General features: G+C 48.4%; 2 protein-coding genes and 1 long non-coding RNA gene across 3 annotated transcripts; all 3 read right to left on the bottom strand.

Annotated features, from left to right (window-relative positions):
- Nucleotides 1–2,508: 2,508 nt before the first annotated feature.
- Nucleotides 2,509–3,444, bottom strand: LOC121062521 (olfactory receptor 14C36-like). Its single transcript, XM_040542570.1, has one exon. The coding sequence runs from the start codon at nucleotides 3,442–3,444 to the stop codon at nucleotides 2,509–2,511; it is 936 nt and encodes a 311-aa protein (XP_040398504.1).
- A 7,132-nt stretch (nucleotides 3,445–10,576) lies between these two features.
- Nucleotides 10,577–14,391, bottom strand: LOC121062546 (zinc finger CCCH domain-containing protein 11A-like). The gene is made up of 7 exons (XM_040542593.1): nucleotides 13,851–14,391; nucleotides 13,262–13,342; nucleotides 12,735–12,845; nucleotides 11,936–11,998; nucleotides 11,580–11,675; nucleotides 11,304–11,369; nucleotides 10,577–10,791 (listed from the first exon to the last, which is right to left on the bottom strand). The coding sequence occupies exons 1-7, from the start codon at nucleotides 13,891–13,893 to the stop codon at nucleotides 10,592–10,594; spliced, it is 660 nt and encodes a 219-aa protein (XP_040398527.1). The 5' UTR covers nucleotides 13,894–14,391; the 3' UTR covers nucleotides 10,577–10,591.
- A 1,220-nt stretch (nucleotides 14,392–15,611) lies between these two features.
- Nucleotides 15,612–20,991, bottom strand: LOC121062547. Its single transcript, XR_005815598.1, has 3 exons — nucleotides 19,958–20,991; nucleotides 16,404–16,597; nucleotides 15,612–16,186 (listed from the first exon to the last, which is right to left on the bottom strand). It is a non-coding gene; the product is annotated as an uncharacterized LOC121062547 (long non-coding RNA).
- Between the last annotated feature and the right edge of the window lie 67 nt (nucleotides 20,992–21,058).

Raw genomic sequence — 21,058 nt, forward strand, 5'->3', positions numbered from 1 at the left:
ACCTGGTAGATGAGGGAGCACATCATGATACACTATGGGAGGACAATGCAAGTACAGGTGAACATCAATATTTCTTCTCCTGTGATGAACATACATCCTGAAAATTCACATTTCTTCATGGTAGAAACTACACTGTCTGACATTTCATGGAAGGGATTGAATCATTTGAAGTGATGAGTAGTTGCTCTATTAGTTAAGTACCAAAGAAATTACTGGGTATTGAGGCAGAGCTTTGCTGTCTGACCATAAGCAATCAAGCAAAACCACCAGAGACCCCATCTGAGGTACTTCCCTGGATTTGCAGCTATCAGAAAGGACCTGCAGGAGACCAGAACCCTTTGGGGGATTCAGTTGGAGCCAGGTGGAGTTCCCAGGGAAACTCCACTGCCAGCAGTGCTCTTTATCCCTGCAACTACAGACCAGCCCAGAACACGAAACCCCTTCAAAGACAAAACCCTTCTTCAGTGAATTCCTGAGACTGACCCAAAGTTGAAATGGCCATTGGGAACCCAAGATACTCTCCTTTGTTCCTACTAGACAGCTGAACATCCATTTACCAACCTGGGTCATCTGTGGCAAATTCAGGCTGCAAGACTCAAGAACAGGACACTTCAAATGCCTGAGACAGAACCCATCAGCTTGCCCCACTTTGGGAAATCGTCCCTTTCCAACTATGGGTATGAAAATGAAAAATGTGAGATGACCCGTCAGGTCAATGCACAGAGTAAGGGAGAGTCATACATATTGTGCTGTAGCAGCAGAAGGCAAAAGGCATTGCATTGTGCCTCAGACTAATGAAGGAGACCTAATCCAGTTCATCCACAAGATACAGAAAAAAACTTGAAGCTCAGTGAAGGATGTTGAGTTGTGGCCTAAAATGAAGAAGGATGTTGATTACTGGTGAAGGAACTGTCCTTTTGTGCCATCACCAATGCCAATTACACAAGAACTACATCACATAAAGTTACCCATCCCACCCTGGCTCTGTCACCCCATGAGGCAGGGGAGAGGGAGGTGACAGCCAAGGGACACATTTGGGTGTGGAAGGTGGGGCCCAGCAGAGACAAGAAGTCAAGGGAGAGGCTAGGAGAGGCAGCCCAAGGGGTGGTGCTGCTTGTGAGGACATGTTTGTGCCAGCAGCCTGAGTGGGCAGCAGTTGTGTGGAGTTGAGGGGAGGCCAGAAAATGCATGCCAAGGGTGCTCCTGCCAGCAGAGACAAGGCCGGGTCCAAGGCCAAGGGGAGAGGCAGGCCCAGGGCAGGGTGCTGCAAGGGCCATGCTGAGCTCCCTGCCCCTGCAGCAGCCACACTGGCCCTCAACAGATGTGGTGGCCGGCACACACTGGGAGGTCCTGGCATGCATCAGAGAGCAGCAAGGAGGGCGCTGGAGAGGGCCGGGACAAGATGGGTGGTAGAGCCCCATGCAAGGGCTGGCTGGGGGTCCCCTCTGCTGCAGCCACTGCACGGAGCGTGGCAGAAGGAGGGCAGGCAGGGCTCGTGGCCACAGTGCAGAGCCTGGTCCTGGATGCTCCATGGCTGCCTTGCAGGTCCTGGCAGGCTGCGGTGAGGAGACGAATGCCCTGGGCCCCCTTCCTGCTCTGCCCAGGGCAGCAAGGGCTCAGAGCTGCCTCCTCTCCCCTGCCCCTGCAGCTCTGGGCTCCCTTTGCGCAGCCCTGGCTCTGCAGCATCAAGCCCTGTTGGGAGCCCTCCCCTGCATGCTCCCACCGCTCCCTGATGCTGCTGTTGCCCTCTGCTGGGCACTGCCCAGCCCAGCCCATCCCTTGCTCACCTCTCCCCACCCCCCTGCCCTTGCCTGGTCAGCCAGTTTTGGCCCTTTCCACTTGTTCACTGAAGGCCTCTGAGACCTTTGTGCTGAGGCCTTGCTGTCTGTCCTGGCATTGCAGAGCTCCCATCAGCCCATGCATCCTTTGGCTTAGCTTTACTGTGAAAATCCACTCACTGCCCACCCAACACAAGGCAAATGGATCCCCTAGAAAACCCTTAGGATATCTTGGAGGCTCCTGATACCTTCTTGATGCCAGCAGCCCTGTCACATGTCAGACAGTTCCAGGAAGCTGCTTCTTGACTGATCAGGGTCTCCAGGGGCACTGGGAATCTGCCAGTGACAACTCAGTCCATCCCTGACTCCCTCACCCAGCACCCCGTGCCTTCATGCCCCTGTGTCCAGGTGGCACCCAAGCACAAGACTGAGGCCTTAAGCCTGGTATTCCCTGAGTGTCTTCTGCACTCCAGTTTGGGAAGAAGAGCCCTGACCACTGAACAACTTCATTTTACTAACAAGATGCCACTACAGAGGCCAGGTGTCATTTAGGAATAAACACATTTAGAGAAAGCCTCTGGGTCACACAGAGGACTAGTCACCTGGAAAAGAGGAATGAAAGCAAACATTTATCCGCAAACAGAATTTTAAAGAATGCTACACCTAAAGGTCACAAATTGCCTGATATTAACTTGAGTAAAACTAGAAAAGTGGGATAGCCAATTTATTGCTAAGTAAATATTACCACTAAAATCAGTTTCTTCAATGTGCCTTTCAGGTCCTGGTTCCTCATGCTGTAGATGAGGGGGTTCACTGCTGGAGGCACGACAGAGTACAGAACCGCCATCACCATGTCCAAGGATGGGGAGGAAATGGAGGGGGGCTTCAGATAGGCAAACATGGCAGTGCTGACAAACAGGGAGACCACAGCCAGGTGAGGGAGGCATGTGGAAAAGGCTTTGTGCCGACTCTGCTCAGAGGGCATCCTCAGCACGGCCCTGAAGATCTGCACATAGGACAGCGCAATGAAAACAAAACAAACAACGACTAAAGAAATATTAAACAGAAGTGCCCTGACTTCCCTGAGGTAGTCATCTGAGCAGGAGAGCTTGAGGATGTGGGGGATCTCACAGAAGAACTGGTCCACAGAATTGCCTTGGCAGAGGGGCAGGGAAAATGTATTGGCCGTGTGCAGGACAGCATGGAGAAAGCCACTGCCCCAGGCAGCTGCTGCCATCTTGGCACAAGCTCTGCTGCCCAGGAGGCTCCTGTAGTGCAGGGGCTTGCAGATGGCAACGTAGCGGTCGTAGGCCATGACGGTGAGGAGATAATACTCTGCTACAACCAAGAAGACCGAAAAGAAGACTTGTGCGGCACATCCTTGATAGGAAATGGCCCTCGTGTCCCACAGAGAATTGGCCATGGCTTTGGGGACAGTGGTGGAGATGGATCCCAAGTCGAGGAGAGCGAGGTTGAGGAGGAAGAAGTACATGGGGGTGTGGAGGCGGTGGTCACAGGCTACGGCGGTGAGGATGAGGCCATTACCCAGGAGGGCAGCCAGGTAGATGCCCAGGAAGAGCCCGAAGTGCAGGAGCTGCAGCTCGCGGGTGTCTGCAAATGCCAGCAGGAGGAAATCACTCACAGAGCTGCTGTTGGGCATCTGCATGGTTCTTGGCTTGGGGTTCTGTCCCAGGGGAAAAAAAAAAATCAGAAGGTTTATATGAGAAAAGCTTGTTCCATTTCTCTATTAATCCAATGTAATGATTTTTCTCTTTCAGGATTACAGTTGGCAAGTCCCTTTCATGCGTCATGACTGACGCAGCCTGAGGATGTCCCCGTGAATAAGGGATTCTGCTGTGAGCAACACATGAGTCAGTCCTGCCCAACAGCAAGAGGTTAGGAGGAACATGGGGTAATTTCAGATTCAAATCACCTGCTAATACAGAATTTTTCCATAGAGTTTCTCACAACTTACCCATCTGCAGAGCAAGGCTGTGGGGATTTATTTTTGTATTTTTTGTCTAGCTGCCCACCCCAATCCTGAGGACTTTTCCTAAGGCAGAAATCCTGGGCATTTCTGCTGCACTCCAAGTGAAAAGCTGTGGATCCTCAGAGGCAAAGGGACTCTCCCTTTAATGCAGTGTTCTTTAGAGAGGACAGCCAGTCTGTACATCCGAACTGGTCACAGCTGCGCTGTGCTGGCAGTTGAGATGGCATTTGAGATGCAGGACCATTGCACTCAGAGGTTCATAGACGCATAGAATCATAGAATATCACAACCTGGAAGGGACCCAGAAGGATCCTCAAATCCCACCCCTGGATCTGTATATAGGCACCCAAAAGTAGGTCCATATGCCTGTGAGGGTTGTCCAAAAGTTTCTTGAATTGTGGCAGCCTCAGTGCTGTGACCACTTCCCTGTGGTAGCTGTTCCAGTGCCTAAGGAAGCTGGACACTGCTGGGAGCAAAGGAATCCAGGCTCAAAGTGCACAACCACAAACCCCTCACCCTGCCTCTGTACTCCCCTTCCCCCAAGCACACCAAGAGCTCACTCCAGGTGTATGTGAAACCCCCATCCCCAGCCAGCCTGGAAACAAGAACAGCAGCAGCATGGCCAGCTGGAGAAGCCAGGAGGAATGGCAGCGTGCTGCTGCCAGGGGAGGCAAGGCCAGGGAGCGACAGACGGACACTCAGCAGACCCTCCTCTGCTGCAGCTCTGCCTCATTACAAATGATCTGTGCTCACCTCAAGCCGGCAGACACCTGCCAAAGACAGGGCATGGGGCATCGGAGGGTTTGCAGCTCCTAAAGATAAGCTAGGATAAAACCTGAGAGGCCCACAATGATGATGTTGCTGCCGTCTGTGGGCTGGGGTGTGGGAAGGGACTTTATGAAGCTCATTGTTGACATTGATCCCTCACTGCAATGCTCTTGGAGTCTCAGTCTCCTGTACAATCCTGAAAATCCATTGCCATGAAACCTGCCTCACATCCAGTGCAGGAATCTGAAAACACAGAAACAAAAATAAAAGCCTTCGCCTTCAAGTAAACCAAGCCTCAGTCTTCCTCTTGCCTCTTCATAAATGCCATTCTCCAAAAAGCATTGTCTACTCCACATTACAAGTAGAGTAAGAGCCATATGGACAGATGCTATCAGCCATCGGATGTGCCAGCTGTATAATACCCTTTTGGCAACCTCGTCTTCGTCATTGTGCTGCTAGAGACTCACGGTTTCAAGAGTCTGCAGATCTGTCCCGCCACACGCTGCCCTCTCTTGTTGCGTTCCTCACTGCCTCCAACCCCTCTCTCCTTCTCCCCTCTCCCCGTACCACCTGTGGTCAGAGCCCCCAGCCCTGCTGCGCTGTGCAGAGGAGCTGCTCCTGGGCAGAGCTGTCTCTCTGCAGTGCTGCCCTCTTGCCAGGAGATCCCCTTGAGCCCAGGAGCCCGGCCCAGCTCAGCAGCACAGCACCCGACCATGGCATCGCTTGCTCTGTGCCATTGGGCTCCCTTGAGGTGTCCCCAAGGTCTCAGGGCTAACAGCTCCTGCAGGCAGCAGGGTCTCTGCTGGGGTGTGGTGTTTGAAGCAGACTGAAATCATCACCGAATGCTCTCTGAACAAAGGGGAGATGGATTTTAGAATTATGATTTCTGCTATTAGAGTGAGGATGTCTACCATGAGTACAAATGACACCCTCCCTTAAAACCATATTCCTTTCCCACGGCGTGGCAGGACACCTCAGCCATGGCAGGCAGGGATCACTTCACCTGTCTGAGCTTTCTTCACCATTTCTTTTACAAACTGAGAAAGAAACATCTTGCTCATTGGTGTCCTAACCAGAGAGAGGAGACCAGGATGCTCTAAAATGTATTCCACGAAGAAAGGGGAATGGGACAATATGACATCATTGGTTGAGTTTCCTCTGCTGTCAATATGGAAGTTCCTCAACCCTTAGACGCATCTCTTCTTCCTCTCTTGCATGACCAGTACAGTGACTGGGATGTGGAGCACTCATCATTGTGATGGTGGCTGCAAGCAAACACCAGCAGATGTCCATGGCCTTCTTCCTGGGGGAGATTTGTCCTCCTTGCAGACCTTGTACAGCTCCACCACCCTGCGCCAGATGCTGGCCAGCTTACTGGCTGGGGACAGCACTCCCTTTGCTCACAGAGGTGGGAGCACTATCATCTGCACCTTCTGCATGACCAGAGTGCTTCCCGCTGGGGGCCATGTCCTACGGTCAGTCCTAGGCTGTATGCCATCCCTGTTCTCTGCAAGGCTTGTGAAGTGGAAGGTCTGACTCCAGAAGGCAGCTGTACCTTAACCCAAGGGATTTCTCTCATGCACAGAAACCATTTCATTCTTCTCCCAGCTACAGTGCTGTGGTCCCAGTATCGTGGACCCCTTCTGTGATTTTGCCCCATTTCTGGAGCTCTCCCGCAGTGACACCATGACACTCAAGACCTTTACTTTCATGACGTGCTTTCTAGATCCAATCTTCCCCTTCCTGCTCAGTTGGACATTCTGTGTGTGCTTTAGATCTGCCACCTTGGAGTCTGCTGCAGGCAGAAGGCCTTATCCACCTGCTCCTCTTCCCTCACTAGTGCCACTGTTTTCTATGAGACCATCATCATTGTGTGTGTGAAGCCCCTAACAGCCCTCCTGAGAGAGTTCAACCAAGCTCTTTTTCAAAGAATCATAGATTGGTTTGGCTTGGAAGGGACCTTCGAGATTACCTAATTCCAACCCCCCTGCCATGGGCAGGACAGCTTCCACTAGACTAGGTTGCTCAAAGTCCCATAAAACCTGGTCTTGAACACTTCTAGGGACTTCCACAGCTTCTCTGACAACCTTCTTCTAGTGCCTTACCACTCTCATAGTGAAGAATTTCTTCCTTGTATCAAATCTAAATCTACCCTTTTTTACAGAATCACAGAATCACAGAATCGTCTAGGTTGGAAGAGACCTCCAAGATCACCTAGTCCAACCTCTGTCCTAACACTAACAAGTCCTCCACTAAACCATATCACTAAGTTCAACACCTAAACATCTCTTAAAGACCTCCAGGGATGGTGACTCAACCACTTCCCTGGGCAGCCCATTCCAATGCCTAACAACCCTTTCCGTAAAGAAGTTCTTCCTAATATCCAACCTAAACCTCCCCTGGTGCAACTTTAGCCCATTCCCCCTCATCCTGTCACCAGGCACGTGGGAGAATAGACTAATCCCCACCTCGCTACAGCCTCCTTTAAGGTACCTATAGAGAGCGATAAGGTCGCCCCATAGCCTCCTCTTCTCCAGGCTGAACAATCCCAGCTCCCTCAGCTCCCTCAGCCGCTCCTCGTAAGACTTGTTCTCCAGACCCCTCACCAGTTTCGTCGCCCTTCTCTGGACTCTCTCGAGCACCTCCATGTCCTTCTTGTAGCGAGGGGCCCAAAGCTGAACACAGTACTCGAGGTGCGGCCTCACCAGAGCCGAGTACAGGGGGACAATCACCTCCCTAGACCTGCTGGCCACACTGCTTCTTATACAAGCCAGGATGCTGTTGGCCTTCTTGGCCACCTGAGCACACTGCTGGCTCATATTCAGCTGACTATCAACCAATACTCCCAGGTCTTTCTCTGCAAGGCAGATTTCCAACCACTCATCTCCCAGCCTGTAGCTCTGCTTAGGGTTGTTGTGCCCCAGGTGCAGGACCCGGCACTTGGCCTTGTTGAACTTCATTCAGTTGGCCTCAGCCCATCGGTCCAGCCTATCCAGATCCTCCTGCAGAGCCTTCCTACCCTTGAGCAGATCGACACATGCACCTAACTTGGTGTTATCTGCAAACTTACTGAGGGTGCACTCAATCCCCTCATCCAGATCATCGATAAAGATATTAAAGAGGACTGGCTCCAGTACTAAGCCCTGGGGGATGCCACTAGTGACTGGCCTCCAACTGGATTTGACTCCATTCACCACAACTCTTTGGGCCCAGCTATCCAGCAAGTTTTTAATCCAACGAAGCCTATGCCAGTCCAAGCCGTGAGCAGCCAGTTTCTTGAGGAGAATGCTGTGGGAAACGGTGTCAAAGGCCTTACTGAAATCAAGGTAGACTACATCCACAGCCTTTCCCTCATCCTCTAAGCGTGTCACTTTGTCATAGAAGGAGATCAGGTTCATCAAGCAGGACCTGCCTTTCATAAACCCATGCTGACTGGGCCTGATCGCCTGGTTGCCCTGCAAGTGCCGCGTGATGACACTCAAGATAATCTGCTACATGAGCTTCCCTGGCACTGAGGTCAAACTAACAGGCCTATAGTTCCCCGGGTCTACCCTCCGGCCCTTCTTGTAGATGGGCATCACGTTTGCCAGCCGCCAGTTGACTGGGACCTCCCCTGATAGCCAGGACTGCCGATAAATGATGGAAAGTGGCTTGGCCAGCTCCTCCGCCAGTTCGCTCAGTACCCTCCGGTGGAACCCATCCGGCCCCATCGACTTGCGTACATCTAAGTGCTGTAGCAGGTCACCAACCATTTCCTCGTGGATTATGAGGGCCACGTTCTGCTCCCCATCCCCTTCCACCAGCTCAGGGTACCAGGTATCCAGAGAACAACTGGTCTTGCCGCTAAAGACTGAAGCAAAGAAGGCATTGAGTACCTCAGCCTTTTCCTCATCTCTTGTAACTTAAGTTTCCCCCCGCATCCAGTAAAGGATGGAGATTCTCCTTAGTCCTCCTTTTTGTGTTGATGTATTTATAAAAACATTTTTTGTTACCTTTAATGGCAGTAGCCAGATTGAGCTCCAGATGAACTTTGGCCTTTCTAATTTTGTCCCTGCACAGCCTCGCAACATCCTTACAGTCCTCCTGAGTGGCCCGCCCTCTTTTCCAAAGATTATAAACCCTCTTTTTTTTCCTAAGCTTGAGCCACAACTCTCTGTTCAGCCAGGCCGGTCTAGTTCCGCACCAGCTCATCTTTGGGCACGTGGGGACAGACCGCTCCTGAGCCATTAAGATTTCCTTCTTGAAGAGTGCCCAGCCTTCCTGGACTCCTCTGCCCTTCAGAACCACCTCCCAAGGGACTCTGCCAACCAGTGTCCTGAACAGCTCAAAGTCAGCCCTCCGGAAGTCCAAGACAGCGGTTTTACTGATCCCCTTCCTTACTTTGCCAAGAATAGAGAACTGAACCATTTCGTGGTCACTCTGCCCAAGACAGCTCTCGACCACCACATCTCCCACCAGCCCTTCTCTGTTTGTGAACAGAAGGTCTAGCGGGGAACCTCCCCTGGTAGGCTCACTAACCAGCTGTGTCAGGAAGCTATCTTCCACGCTCTCCAGAAACCTCCTAGACTGCTTTCTCTGGGCTGTGTTGTGCTTCCAGGATATGTCTGGGAAGTTGAAGTCCCCCATGAGAACAAGCGCTGACAATTTCACAACTTCTGCCAGCTGCCTGTAGAACTCCTCATCCGTCTCCTCATCCCGGTATGGTGGTCTATAACAGAACCCCACCAGGATGCTTGCCTTGTTGGACTTCCCACTGATCCTAAACCAAAGGCACTCAACCTTATCATTCCCAGCCTCAAGTTCCACAACATCAAAACACTCTCTAATATAGAGAGCCCCCGGTGACCCCCGGCGGGCCCCCAGGCACCCCGGAGGACCCACCCCAGTGACCCTGGTGGGCCCCAGGGCGCCCGGAGGATGCACCCCAGACACCCCCGGCGGGCTCCCGGAAGCCCCGGAGAACCCACCCGGTGACCCCCTGGTGGGCCCCAGGGCACCCCGGAGGACCACCCCTGGTGACCTCCGGCAGGCCCCCGAGCACCCCCGAGGACCCACACCGGTGACCCCCAGCGGGCCCCTGGGCGCCCCAGAGGACGCCCCCACAGTGAACCCCGGTGGGACCCCGGGTGCACCGGAGGACTGCTGCCGGTGACCCCCAGTGGGCCCCGGGCTCCCCAGAAGACCCCCCCCAGTAACCCCTGGTGTTCCCCCTGCGCCCTGGAGGACCCCACCCGGTGACCGCTGGCGGGACTCCGGGCACCCTGGAGGACCCACCCCAGGTGACCCCCGGTGGGCCCTAGAACACCCCGGAGGACCCACCCTGGTGACCCCTGGCGGGCCCACGGGCGCACTGGAGGACCACCCCCCGTGACCTCCGGCAGGTACCTGGGCGCCCCGGAGGACAGCCCCCGGTGACCCCCAGCGGGCCCCCGGGCGCCCCGGAGGACCCACCCCGGTGACCCCCAGTGGGCTCCCGGGCACCCTGGATGACCACCCCCCGTGACCCCGGGCGGGCCCCCGGGCGCCCCTCAGGACCCCCCCAGGTGACCCCCGGCAGGCTCCCGGGCGCCCTGGAGGACCCAACCCGACGACCCCCCAACCTTCTCCGATGACACCCCTTCCTTGCCTTTGAACTTTGTAGCCTTAAACTCTTTTATCCTCTGCACTGAAGGGAAAAGCAAAGCAGATCCTGAGCAAAGTGAACTTGCTCAATATGGGAAGCACCTCACCGGGGCAGGTCTTAAAGCATCTCATTACCTGTTAGCTTTGTGTTCCATAACCATTTCTGCCCTGCTGGGGCAGGTCCAGGTTGTGCTGGGGGAGCTGGCACATTTCCTCCACTCTGCTGCATCCGCAGAGCTTTCTCGCGCTTTATTTCCTCCAAGGTTTTAACACGCACTTCTCCTTCTGCCTTGACTTTACCTGACGGCTCCTTCGACTGCACTTTGCTGGGCCCGGACAGATTGAGCACACTCTGCTTCTTGGGCTCACCCTGAATTTTTATCTTGGGATGGAATTCTCCTGCTGTTTTCTTCTCTTCTACCAAGCCATTCTTCTATTTTTCAGCCAAGGCTTCGGAGAAAGTTTTGATGCAACCTGCAGGAGCGGGTCTTGCCCCTGCGCTGGGATCTTCGGTTTTATCATGCCATTCAGCCTGGGCTTTGGCTTGAGTTTCTCCTCTCTGAAGAGCTCTCTCACGACGGATTTCCTCCAGTGTTTTCACATGGATCTCTCCCTTTGGCTTAGCAGCCTTCCCTGTCGTCATCAAGAAATGAGAAGCACCAACGTTTCAAGAGAGTCCAACAATATTTGAAGTCTCCAAATTTGTCACAGTACTAAGGAAAACTAATGCTGAGCGTTCCCAATAACGCATCTTAGGACAATAGCCTAACATTCTCCTCCTCCTCTGAGCCACTTGTTGTATTTTGAAGACCAGCCCTATCCCGAGAGAGTTGCTACCCAGAAACGCTAGTTTACTTTATTACTTCTTCAGACTGCACTTCAAATTCCTGCTCCTGGCAGTGGTTCTATTCTAATTGTTTACGATGGTTCACAGAAGCAGCTTGAAACCTTGACAAGGCACAAGTGGAAAATAAACACACACCTAGAGCCACATTTCTGAGAGTGGCTGTCAGAAGAGCTTCAGCACTCAAGCAAGAGGAATCACTTCTTTGTTTTCATTTCAATTAATTTTTAGGGCTGTATGAAAGCGGTCTAAGTTCACGGAAAGGAAGAAAGAGAAAGTATATTTAATATCCAGTTGCTACCTTTCGCAGTACTAGTCTGTTGAAAAGGTAAGCCTAGTCTCTCCTTCACAGACTTGGCAACTTGAACTGCAAAACAGAAAAAGAACAAATTAGGGAGGCTGCATAAAGGTCAACTTTGTGTTCACATTTGAAAACAAGACAGGAAAGGTAACTTTGAATCGCAGTGATTAAGACCTCAGCCAACATGCAAAAAGAAACCTCACAGGAAAAGGACAAACAGAAAGCCTAAATACAAAACCCGGGAATCAAATCCAGATGCCTGTTTAGGAGCTGTACCTCTCTTCGGTGCTTTGTCAGCACTTCCCGGCACCTCCGCCTTCTTCCCCAGCCTTTCAGCAAGGCTGCGCTTCACTGGAAGGGCGCTTACATCAGCTTCAGACAGAGAAAACAAGCAATATTTTAAGAACATTTCTTTGCAGGAAGATTTGAGAACAGTCAACCACAAGCTTCTATTTTTCAAGCATATTTTCAGAAAATTGCCTTTCAGCTGCTAAATGGTTTTTCTTTGCCATTTCTGCAGTCAACACAGATCTCCACCGCAATGCATTTTCCTCTCATACGTCAAAACTACTCTTTAATGCAGTCATATATAGAAGGCGGCACCTAAATAACAGCTCATAAAAAGTTCTTACCCACGGAGGCTTTCCATTTTCCCTGTTTCTCAGCAAGATCTAGTCGAATCACAGGTTCCTCCCCTACAACAAAAGTAAAATTTGTCTATTTCATAGAAACCAGTGGCCAATAGAAATATTATACTGTTAGCCCATGTCCAAAAAAACCCCGTAAGACACTGTTTTGACAGCTAAACCACACAAACTCATATTTCAACTACAATTAACTTAGAAAAAGTATTAATAGTCTCAGTGTTTGCTTCAAATTCCAGCTGAGATAGTAGAGAACCAATCTGAGTCTGCTTGACAGCTATACTTTGTGCAGAACAAAGCTGCATAAGCAAGCAGAATATTATTAGGTACAAATGCTGAGAAATATTCCTTTCTAAGGTGAATGTCTATGAGTAAAAGTACTTCTTCACTTCTTTCCCTTTAAAAGGAATTTGCACAACTCTAAACAATACAATTTATACACAGACTCCTATCACACTCCTGTCCACACCTGCCACTGTCAGCCTCTTTGAAGCTTCAGAAATTGCTTCTTACATAGCACTGTCTTCTAGAGCTCTTTCTTCTCATTACTCTCCTGTTTTTCAGTTATCCCCCTATTTGCATCCTGACACCTTTTTTCCTTTCTCCTGCTACTGCACTTAACCTGAGCACCAAAGCTTTCCAGTACAACCAGGGACTTTCAGCATAAAAGCACGTTTTGAACAGAAGAAGGCAGCACCAGCAGGCTAACATGGGGGAATTGTCTTCATTCTTGCTTAACCTTCCAGTTTAGGAGTAATGAAATCAAAGCAAAAGCATTAATTGTTACCTTCCTCTGTAGACAGTGTCACAGTTCTCACCACTGTCTGGACATTTTCCTTTTCCGGAGCAGGAAAAATCATAGAATCGACGGGAGGAAGAGAAGATCTTGAAGGACCTTCTGTTCAGAGCAAGCAAAACATCAGGAAGTTTACCAAACATAAAAAACTACCACAAAGAACAAAAAACTTTAATTATTCATTACTGTCAAACATACAGTGACCAGAGCATGTAAATAAGAGAGGTGACTAATAGGCCTCTGGTTGCCCTTGCAATTCCCATCTAGAATACCAGCTGGCTGAGAATCAGGTTGCTCGATGCCCCCAGCTAAAAATGGAAGTCTATCCCTCAAGCAGCTCCCAGCCACCGTCACCTGCCATTCCGAAGCCAATAAAATTTCACTTCTTTGGCAAATAGTTGTATTCACCAAAGCATAGCCAGCTACCTGGTATTACTGGAAGAATTTTTTTTTTTAAAAAAAGACCATCAAACAGGATGAAGGTGAACAGGGTAAGAAAGTAGGGAATATTAACTCACCACCGTGTCTCTTAGTTTTTTCCTTCATTTTCTGCAATTTGATTTCTTCAAGTGTTTTTATTCCAAAATTCAGACCGTCCTCTGAAAACAGAAAACCGTTAATGAGACTAAGGCTTAGAGGCGCTCATTGAGGACCACAGATCCTCAGGCTTCTTAGTGCTCAGGAACTTTCACAAGTATTTAGAATAAGCCCTGTCAACACTCCTCACAAGTGAAAGAACCATAGAATCAATGGCATTTTGCCCCTCCTTTCACCCTTCAGGGTAAAAATTGTAGTTTTAATTTTAATCCATTTACATGATATTAGATCCCTCTGTCGTTAGATATGGCTTTCAACAGTGGTTGCAAGGCTGCACGTGCAGCCATTTCAACTCCATGCTGTGGCCCCGTTTTGTTCTCCAAAAGTAAAGAAAAGGAGTTCACCTTTCTGACCCAATGGGCACATGATGGTATTAGGTAGGAATGAGATCATGGAAATAACCGGCTCCATTCAGCACCCCTACATTCTGTTGTGTTTTTAAGCCACATTGCTTTCGAGTTAATTGTCAAGTTCTCCTTCCGATTTATCCTACTACAGGTGCCAGAATACCTTGTTTAGCAGTAGTAGCACTGGCTTTCCGAGTGGAAATCATCCGTAATCCATTTTGGCCTTCCTCAGCTGATTGCTGGACGGGAGTTTTACTTTCTTCTCCTTCCTCACAAAGCTGGTCTGAAGGGGAAAAATCTATTCAGTTATGCATAGACCAGATTGTTCGTGATTATGTAGCTCATGCAATGACACTTCAGTCCATGGTTCATATAAAAAAGCTTTTTTTTTTTTTCCTTAATACAGCTACACTGACCTGATGAACTCGTAAGTAGACTACACTAGGACAAAACATCTAGGACTCTAGATTCTCTCTGCAGCTTTAACTACTACACAACATATTACTCTTCAGACAGAAAAAAAAGGAATTTCCTTCCTAGTTTCACATAGAGCTTTACACAACACACCAGCTAAAGCCAGGAGTGGTTCTAAGCTTTCCTCCAACATTTCAGGTTCTGTCCACTGACTGCCAGACAAAGCCACCACTGACCTGACCAGACTGCCTGCCCTATCGCTAGTCAGACCTCAGCTCATCTGTGATTTCTACATTCATTTACAGCACAAATTCCTTCCAAGAACCAAAGATTTACACAATCATTTACAGCACAAATTCCTTCCAACAACCAAAACACGCTCACCATCATCATCTTCATCATCATCTGCAGCATTGAGCACAACTGGAGGGTGTGTAGGGCTTGGGACATTTTCAGAGTTTTCCACTTTCATCACCCCCCTTAGCTATGCAGAGGGATTGGACTGGACAGACAGTTTGTTTTGCTGCAGTGACATCTGAGACACTTTCAAGCCATCGTCCGCGGACTCAGGTGGACTTGGCAGTGTAGCTAGAGGAAGAGGAGGATCATCAGTAATATGGCAGTTTAAAACTTTGACCACAATGCACGAAGATGGTAGGTAAGGCAGATAACCCGCACAGACAATGAATTCAGCATCTCCTTTTGCCCATCCCATCACTGCTTACACCGTGAACAATGACTAACCTTCAAACAACAACACATCTCCCTACCACCCAGCAGAAGATGAAACAACAGAAAGCAAACTGCAAGGCAAATATCACACAAAGCAGAGAGAAGCTGAGCATGAAAGCAGAAAACAAATACCAGCGGTACACCACCAGTACACTCAGTTTAGCTGATGTCTGATGTCTGATGATAGTCTGCAGCTATGACTGCAGACCTTTTCCTGCACTCACAAATGAACGGTTACCTGATGTCTCCTACAGTATTGGCACCCACTAAGTAATAGTCCAAATTAATTCTTCAATACTTAAAGAAAAAGGACCTAAACTCACTCTTGCTTGCTGGTAAGAAGACTCCATCGATGTAACGTCCCTTGGTGTGATGAAAAGCACAGTTGGCTTTCTGACAGCCTACTGGCTGGTTCTCCCAGTAGCAGGGAATCTCACTGCGCTTCTTCTGAAGACACAAAGAAAGACAAGCTCGTGATAACATGCACCTAAGGTTTGCAAAGAGATGCACAGTTCCAGATCATGACAGCGATGATAGGGCTGTCACAATACAGTGCTGAAACATCACTCCAAAGGGCAGTTTATCACTTAAGCATAGTATTTCCGGGCGTATTCACAAAGTTTGCATAAGCTGTAACCACTATGCACGTTTAGCTTTGTCATCATTCAGTTTGAGAAGACAGGCACTCTCAGACATCAGTTTAGGGTGGGTTAAACTAATACACCTAGGATTATACTAGGATTATTCAGAGGGAAAAAGAACATCTTAAATTGCCTAGGTTAACTCTATCTAGAACTACTTCTTGGAGACTTCGTTCTTCTGCACCTTTAACTTTCCCCACTGCTTCCTACCCCAGGCAGCTAGAACAGCATTATCTGAAGGACTCCGGGACACAAGAGACCTGATAGATCATTCTCAAGCCTGCTCTCAGGAGGCTAGTACAGCCTGTTTATTACCCGCCCTGCTCCAGCAGGTTTTAGCAGTCTATTTAGCAGTTATTCTGCATCTGTTGAGAAAATACTGTCGGCATCTAATAAAAGAAAATCTTGCTAAGACATACCTAAGGCACTGATTTTATTTCCCTCTCCTTCCTCCCACCCCCTCTCCTGGTAACAGAAAGCAGTGTAATTTCAAAGCTGATGAATCTATCCTGCAAAAGCACAAGCAGCACACCTACAGCACTGACAAATGCTTTTGTTGACTTATTTTGAGAACACATCTTTAGGCACTCATATCAATTTCCATGTGTCTGAATCGGCAGACATTCCTGAAACAACGACCCTCCTGCCACAGCGTGCAGACCGTCTCGTTCCCCAGAGCAGCTTCGCAGTGGCGGAAGGAACAGTTGTCTCCCTGTAACCAAAAGGAAACCAACAAGGAAAATACAGTACAGCCTCAAAAACGTCCATGCTACTGCCTCAGGTTGCTACAATTGAATTCAGAATCTAGCTGGTTATCAAGTTAACCAAAGACCAGTGTGCCTCCTCCTCCTTCTCTACCCCTTCCGGAAAAAAATGGAAAAAAAAAAAAAAAAAGAAAGAAAAGCAAAGCAAAAGAAACCCAGCCATACCTTGGTACAGGTAGAATAGAAATAGAAGTAGCAATCGTCTCCTTGTTCAGACATGCTGACAAGTTCTGAGAACAAGCTCGGGTTCTCTCCACAGGGACTTCCTCTGCTCTTGGAGAGAGCTGTCTTCACCCTTGCTTGGACTGAAGGTCTTCTACTGGCTTGTGATCAGTGAAATCTTCTCTTTAAAAGTAACCCTAAAGAAAGTACCAACAAGTGAAAAATAATGAGGAACAAGCCTTTTTCCAGCTTTCTTCTGTGAATCAAATTAGTCTCTTGAGGAGAGCAATGCCTTGAAATCAGCTGTTGCATGAACTATCACAATATTAAATTAAAGTTCTGTAAAGCTGCCAGGAGCTTTGTCAGCAAGCGTTCTCTTCCACATCCTCAATAATACGACTTGGAGCACATCTGGAAGCCTGAAAATGGAGTCACTTCTTAAAAACCCACCTGATCATACATGCAAGTCAATGATCAACTATGGCTACGAATAACTTCTACAGAACGCAGTATGACGCATTAAATAGCATGTTCCAGTCACTGTGGAATTTTCCTCCTCACTTTGCCAAGGGAACCTCTCATCCACAATTCAAACATAGCATGTGCTTTTAAACAGCTTATAACTAATGGAGGAAGCAAGTCCATTTGAATACTCTCTCAGACTGGAGACAGCCAGGGTTAGCTAGCTCTTCAAAAACTAAAAACCAAAAAAAAAAATGCAAAACAAAACAAAAACAAAAAAACCAGTGCATTTAGAGATGAACTCGTGATTCAAAGTGGCTGCAAAAATGAGGATCCATCTTCCACAGCTGGACAATTTAACTTTTTTTTTTTTTTTTTTTAATTTAAAATTCAGTATGTTCCAACCTCTGGTCTTCAAGATTTCTTCACCTATTAAGAAAACACAAAAACCCTTCCCCGTCTTTATTAGCTGTACACCAAAAAACACACCAGTGCATATAAATACACAAATGTGCATATGCATACACACATATGTGTTTAGACACTCACGAGGAGTGAGTGATAGAAAGTCAGCGAGAGCGACAGTGGAAATCAGAAGTTTTGCCTTTTTGACACAGAGAGCGCGTAAAAACTCTCTCATTTTGAGGGAACTAGAAGAAAATGGAGGATCTACAAAATATTTTGATGAGTATGCCTTCGAGGCCAATGCTTTATAACATGAGTGATCTGGGGGCCAGCACACAAATATGCATACATATGTACGTGCATACAGGATCAACATATCTATACACACAAGCGTGCACAGGATATGTTGTATGATATCCGTATCGAGAACAACTCGTAGCCCTGATCAGACACGTAGAGTTGCAATCAATTAACAGCACGAAGACAGCAGATCAAGGAGACAGCAAGCTTTGAGAGGCAGGGCAATGCTCCCTTTGCCAGTGGCATGGCTGCATGATACCAAGAATTTTGAATTAGTTTCATTTTTTGGAAGCAATTTGTTTTCTTTCTGCGCTGTAGCAAATACCACAGGTTTGCCATCACGTGCTGTTCCCTAATCCATATATCCATCATCATCCATTGCTGCAAGATCATGAAAGGTTAGAAAAGATGACTTAGGTCCAATTTAACAGCCAATGATTTTTCAAGGACCACAGCTGCAGCAGATTTTATTTAGCCACAGGCAGGTTTTTTTTTTTTTCTGATGTGAAGTCAGATATTTTGATTTTTTTTTTTTAAGACATTAAATGTCATAAAACCTGCAACCAACTGGAGAGAAGAGCAAGAAGGGAACAAAATATTTTTGCACTCCAAAAAATGCATTAGAGAAGGGTTATCACACCTACCTAAGGGTGCTTTCTTGTTTGTTTATAAAGCACAAAGTATTTCTCTTGGACAGTCTCTGTTGCTGGCCTGTTTTGTGCCTTCCATTTATAATAAAGATATTAAAGATGCTTACCCCGTTTAGGTTTATTTTTAAAACAGTGTAAGCGGACAGTCGGATGACAAACAAGAAAGAACAGCATAAACTCCTTGTTCTGACCCTGCTTTTTGATCACCCAGCATCACCCTGGCTGCAAAACAGTGTCCGCTGATTTACCTGCTTGTTAAAGCACCCCACAGGCTGAAAGTGCTGTGTGCTAGGTGTCAAATTATATTTAACGGTGCAGAGGTAAACCATTCATCTTCCCACGGTCGAAGCACAGAACAGCCTCCTGCTAACACAGCTCATCCTTGCTGCTATGAGAAACCTCATCACCTGTAGGAAAACCTAAAGCTAAGAATTCCAAAGCAAAAGCAGAAAATACACGTTTTGTGCTCTTTATATAGGAGTGAATTCTAGCTGTTAAATGCTGCCTACATCTGCCCTGAGAGCGCATTCTGAGGCTGGAGGGAAGGACGCTCAATACCCACTGACAGCAAGAGAGCAAAGATGCCAGCCAAGAAGGCAAAGCTTAAAGCTGAACGCTGCCTCAGCCTCCTCCACCAGCGAGTTGGGGGTCACCTTTCACCGTGATCTCTGAGACTCAGAGCCACGACTTACCACAGCCGCAAGGTACAGCTGCTCCTTGCTGGCCCAAGCAACTCTATTTGAAGACGTGCCACTTCAGGGACCTGCATTATGACAATCTCAAGATCAAATCAATCTCTTCCTGAAAGCGCAGCTTGTCCTGGTGCTTCTGTAGCTGTCAAAGAACGATCCTGAACTGAGGCACCCATCTGATCAGACAGTGCTTCAGCACAGATTTGTCTTTAGCTTGACACAGCGATATGAAGAGGAAGCAATTCTTCAAAGCAACCTCTCAAGCAGGGATCTAATAAGGTGGCCAAGACGATGAGCTCACATCTGAGCACGCCACTCTGCAGAGAATCAGTTCCAAGCCTAAGATGTTTCGCCCATCTCCCAGTCCCAGAGCGACAGCGACACCTTTACTCTGGAAGTCTGTGTTCTGCAAAGCCAGCAGGTGACCAAAGACTCGACTGAGCAGTCTCCCCCAGCCACAAATGTCACAACCATGAGACATCTGGGACCACATGTAGATGTTAATGTATGTTAAGCATGTAATGTTAAGCAATGTTAAGCATGTAGATGTTAAACTGTAACTGCTTCGAAACCTATTTGTTGGTGAGAAAAGAGCTCAGTACACCACCTTCACGGGGCAAAAATTCACATGGAAGAGCAGAAAAACCCAGAAGTGCTTCCTGAACTTCACGTTACCAACAGCACCATCGCATTTAGATCCTGGCCTGGCATCCAGGATGCACGGTCTGCACGCACTGCTGCGATGTGGAAGTGCCAAGGCAGGTTTTTGGCCTGCCCTGACTAAAACACTTTTTTTTTTTTTTTTTTTTAATTTTTTTTTACAAACAATACAAAGAGTGTGCCCGGTATGCTGTAATGCCAGTGTGCCAGGTCAACAGAGGATATCCAAACAACAGAGGCGTTTGTCCTAATTTCTAATTTTACAGCATTCTTTTCACAAAGAAACCCCTCTCTATCTTCTCCAACGCTCCAGGACCTGCTGCAGCTGCAGCGGCTGCGCTGGTACAACCCGCATCTTTGAGAAATCTTTTCAACAGTTCTGCTTTACCTCGGCACAGTTGAGGTCACTCCTCTTCCTCTTCCAGATGAGGAAGCAGCTTGCGGGCTCTGCCACACGCTCGGTGCAGAAGCGAAAGCTGGGAACACGGGAGTCAAACTCTCACTGCTAACGAAGCCACCAGGGCAGAGGGCTGACGCAGACCCGCCACAGGCGAACCGTACCCGCTCTCCCTCCCACCTGCGAGGCTCGCCGCAGCAGCCCCGACCCGAAGCGCTCACAGTGCTTTGCTTGGTGATGTCACCGATGAGTCAGAGTCCCCAGATGCGCATCTGCCTTGCCACTCTTTAATGTTGCTGTTGGTTTTTGTTTTGTTTTGTTTTGTTTTTTGAAACATATGCAGGTTATGGTAAACCTTCAGTTAACCACAGATCAATAGGGAAGAAGTCCCACACGAGGGAAGTCCGTGCTTTTCTTCCAGGCAATGGCGCATGCTTTAACATGCTGCATTCGACAAAGAAGCTCTCTCCATTTTGCGCAGTGGCAACAGGCACGACTGCAACACACGCAGGTGTAGGCAGCACCTGCAGGTCCCAAACCCTTAACCAATTTTTAGAGAGCACCAATTTTTTATGTAGTGGCTTTCCCTTAATCCATAACCCCTTTTTTCCTTTATTTATGTCGGCTGGCTCTCCTCCATTGTTCTCTCTGTCATTTTCCTCCCCAGTGTCTGAGCAGGTACTGGGAATTGTTTCCAGAGGAAGGGTACTGCTGAAGCTACAACATTTACTCTCGGGGAAAAGAGAGGATGTGAAAGAATACATACTTCCTTTCTTTTTCCTTTTTTTTTTTTTTAAAAAAAAAAAAAGTCTCTGAAATCAACGCTGCGGCCTGGCAGCAAATAACTATGGGAGTAATGATGATTCCTCGTCCTCACTGTAACGTTGTAGTTAATCTCATAAAGAACCTATTTCCCCAGGCAGTGGCCATTTGAGATGGGAAGGGGCAGTAAGAGGAAGTTTTCCTTAGACTAGCTCTTCCCCCAGAACACCTCGTCATCCAGCAACAAATTCAATTCACCTGCTCCGCCTGATCAGTCAAGCGCGCGTCCGACTCCAGCACACGCCACAGCAGTGGTTCTGACGTGGTTTG

Source organism: Cygnus olor, chromosome 31 (genome assembly GCF_009769625.2).
Source record: "Cygnus olor isolate bCygOlo1 chromosome 31, bCygOlo1.pri.v2, whole genome shotgun sequence".
Taxonomy (NCBI): Eukaryota; Metazoa; Chordata; class Aves; order Anseriformes; family Anatidae; genus Cygnus; species Cygnus olor.

Coding starts and splice junctions, on each gene's coding strand:
- LOC121062521 (XM_040542570.1), bottom strand. CDS start 3,444: ATGCAGATGCCCAACAGCAGCTCTGTGAGTGATTTCCTCCTGCTGGCA.
- LOC121062546 (XM_040542593.1), bottom strand. CDS start 13,893: ATGATTTCCACTCGGAAAGCCAGTGCTACTACTGCTAAACAAG. Junction 12,846..13,261: donor AAAAACTAAGAGACACGGTG/GTGAGTTAATAT, acceptor TGCTCTGAACAG/AAGGTCCTTCAAGATCTTCT. Junction 11,999..12,734: donor GACACTGTCTACAGAGGAAG/GTAACAATTAAT, acceptor CTTTTGTTGTAG/GGGAGGAACCTGTGATTCGA.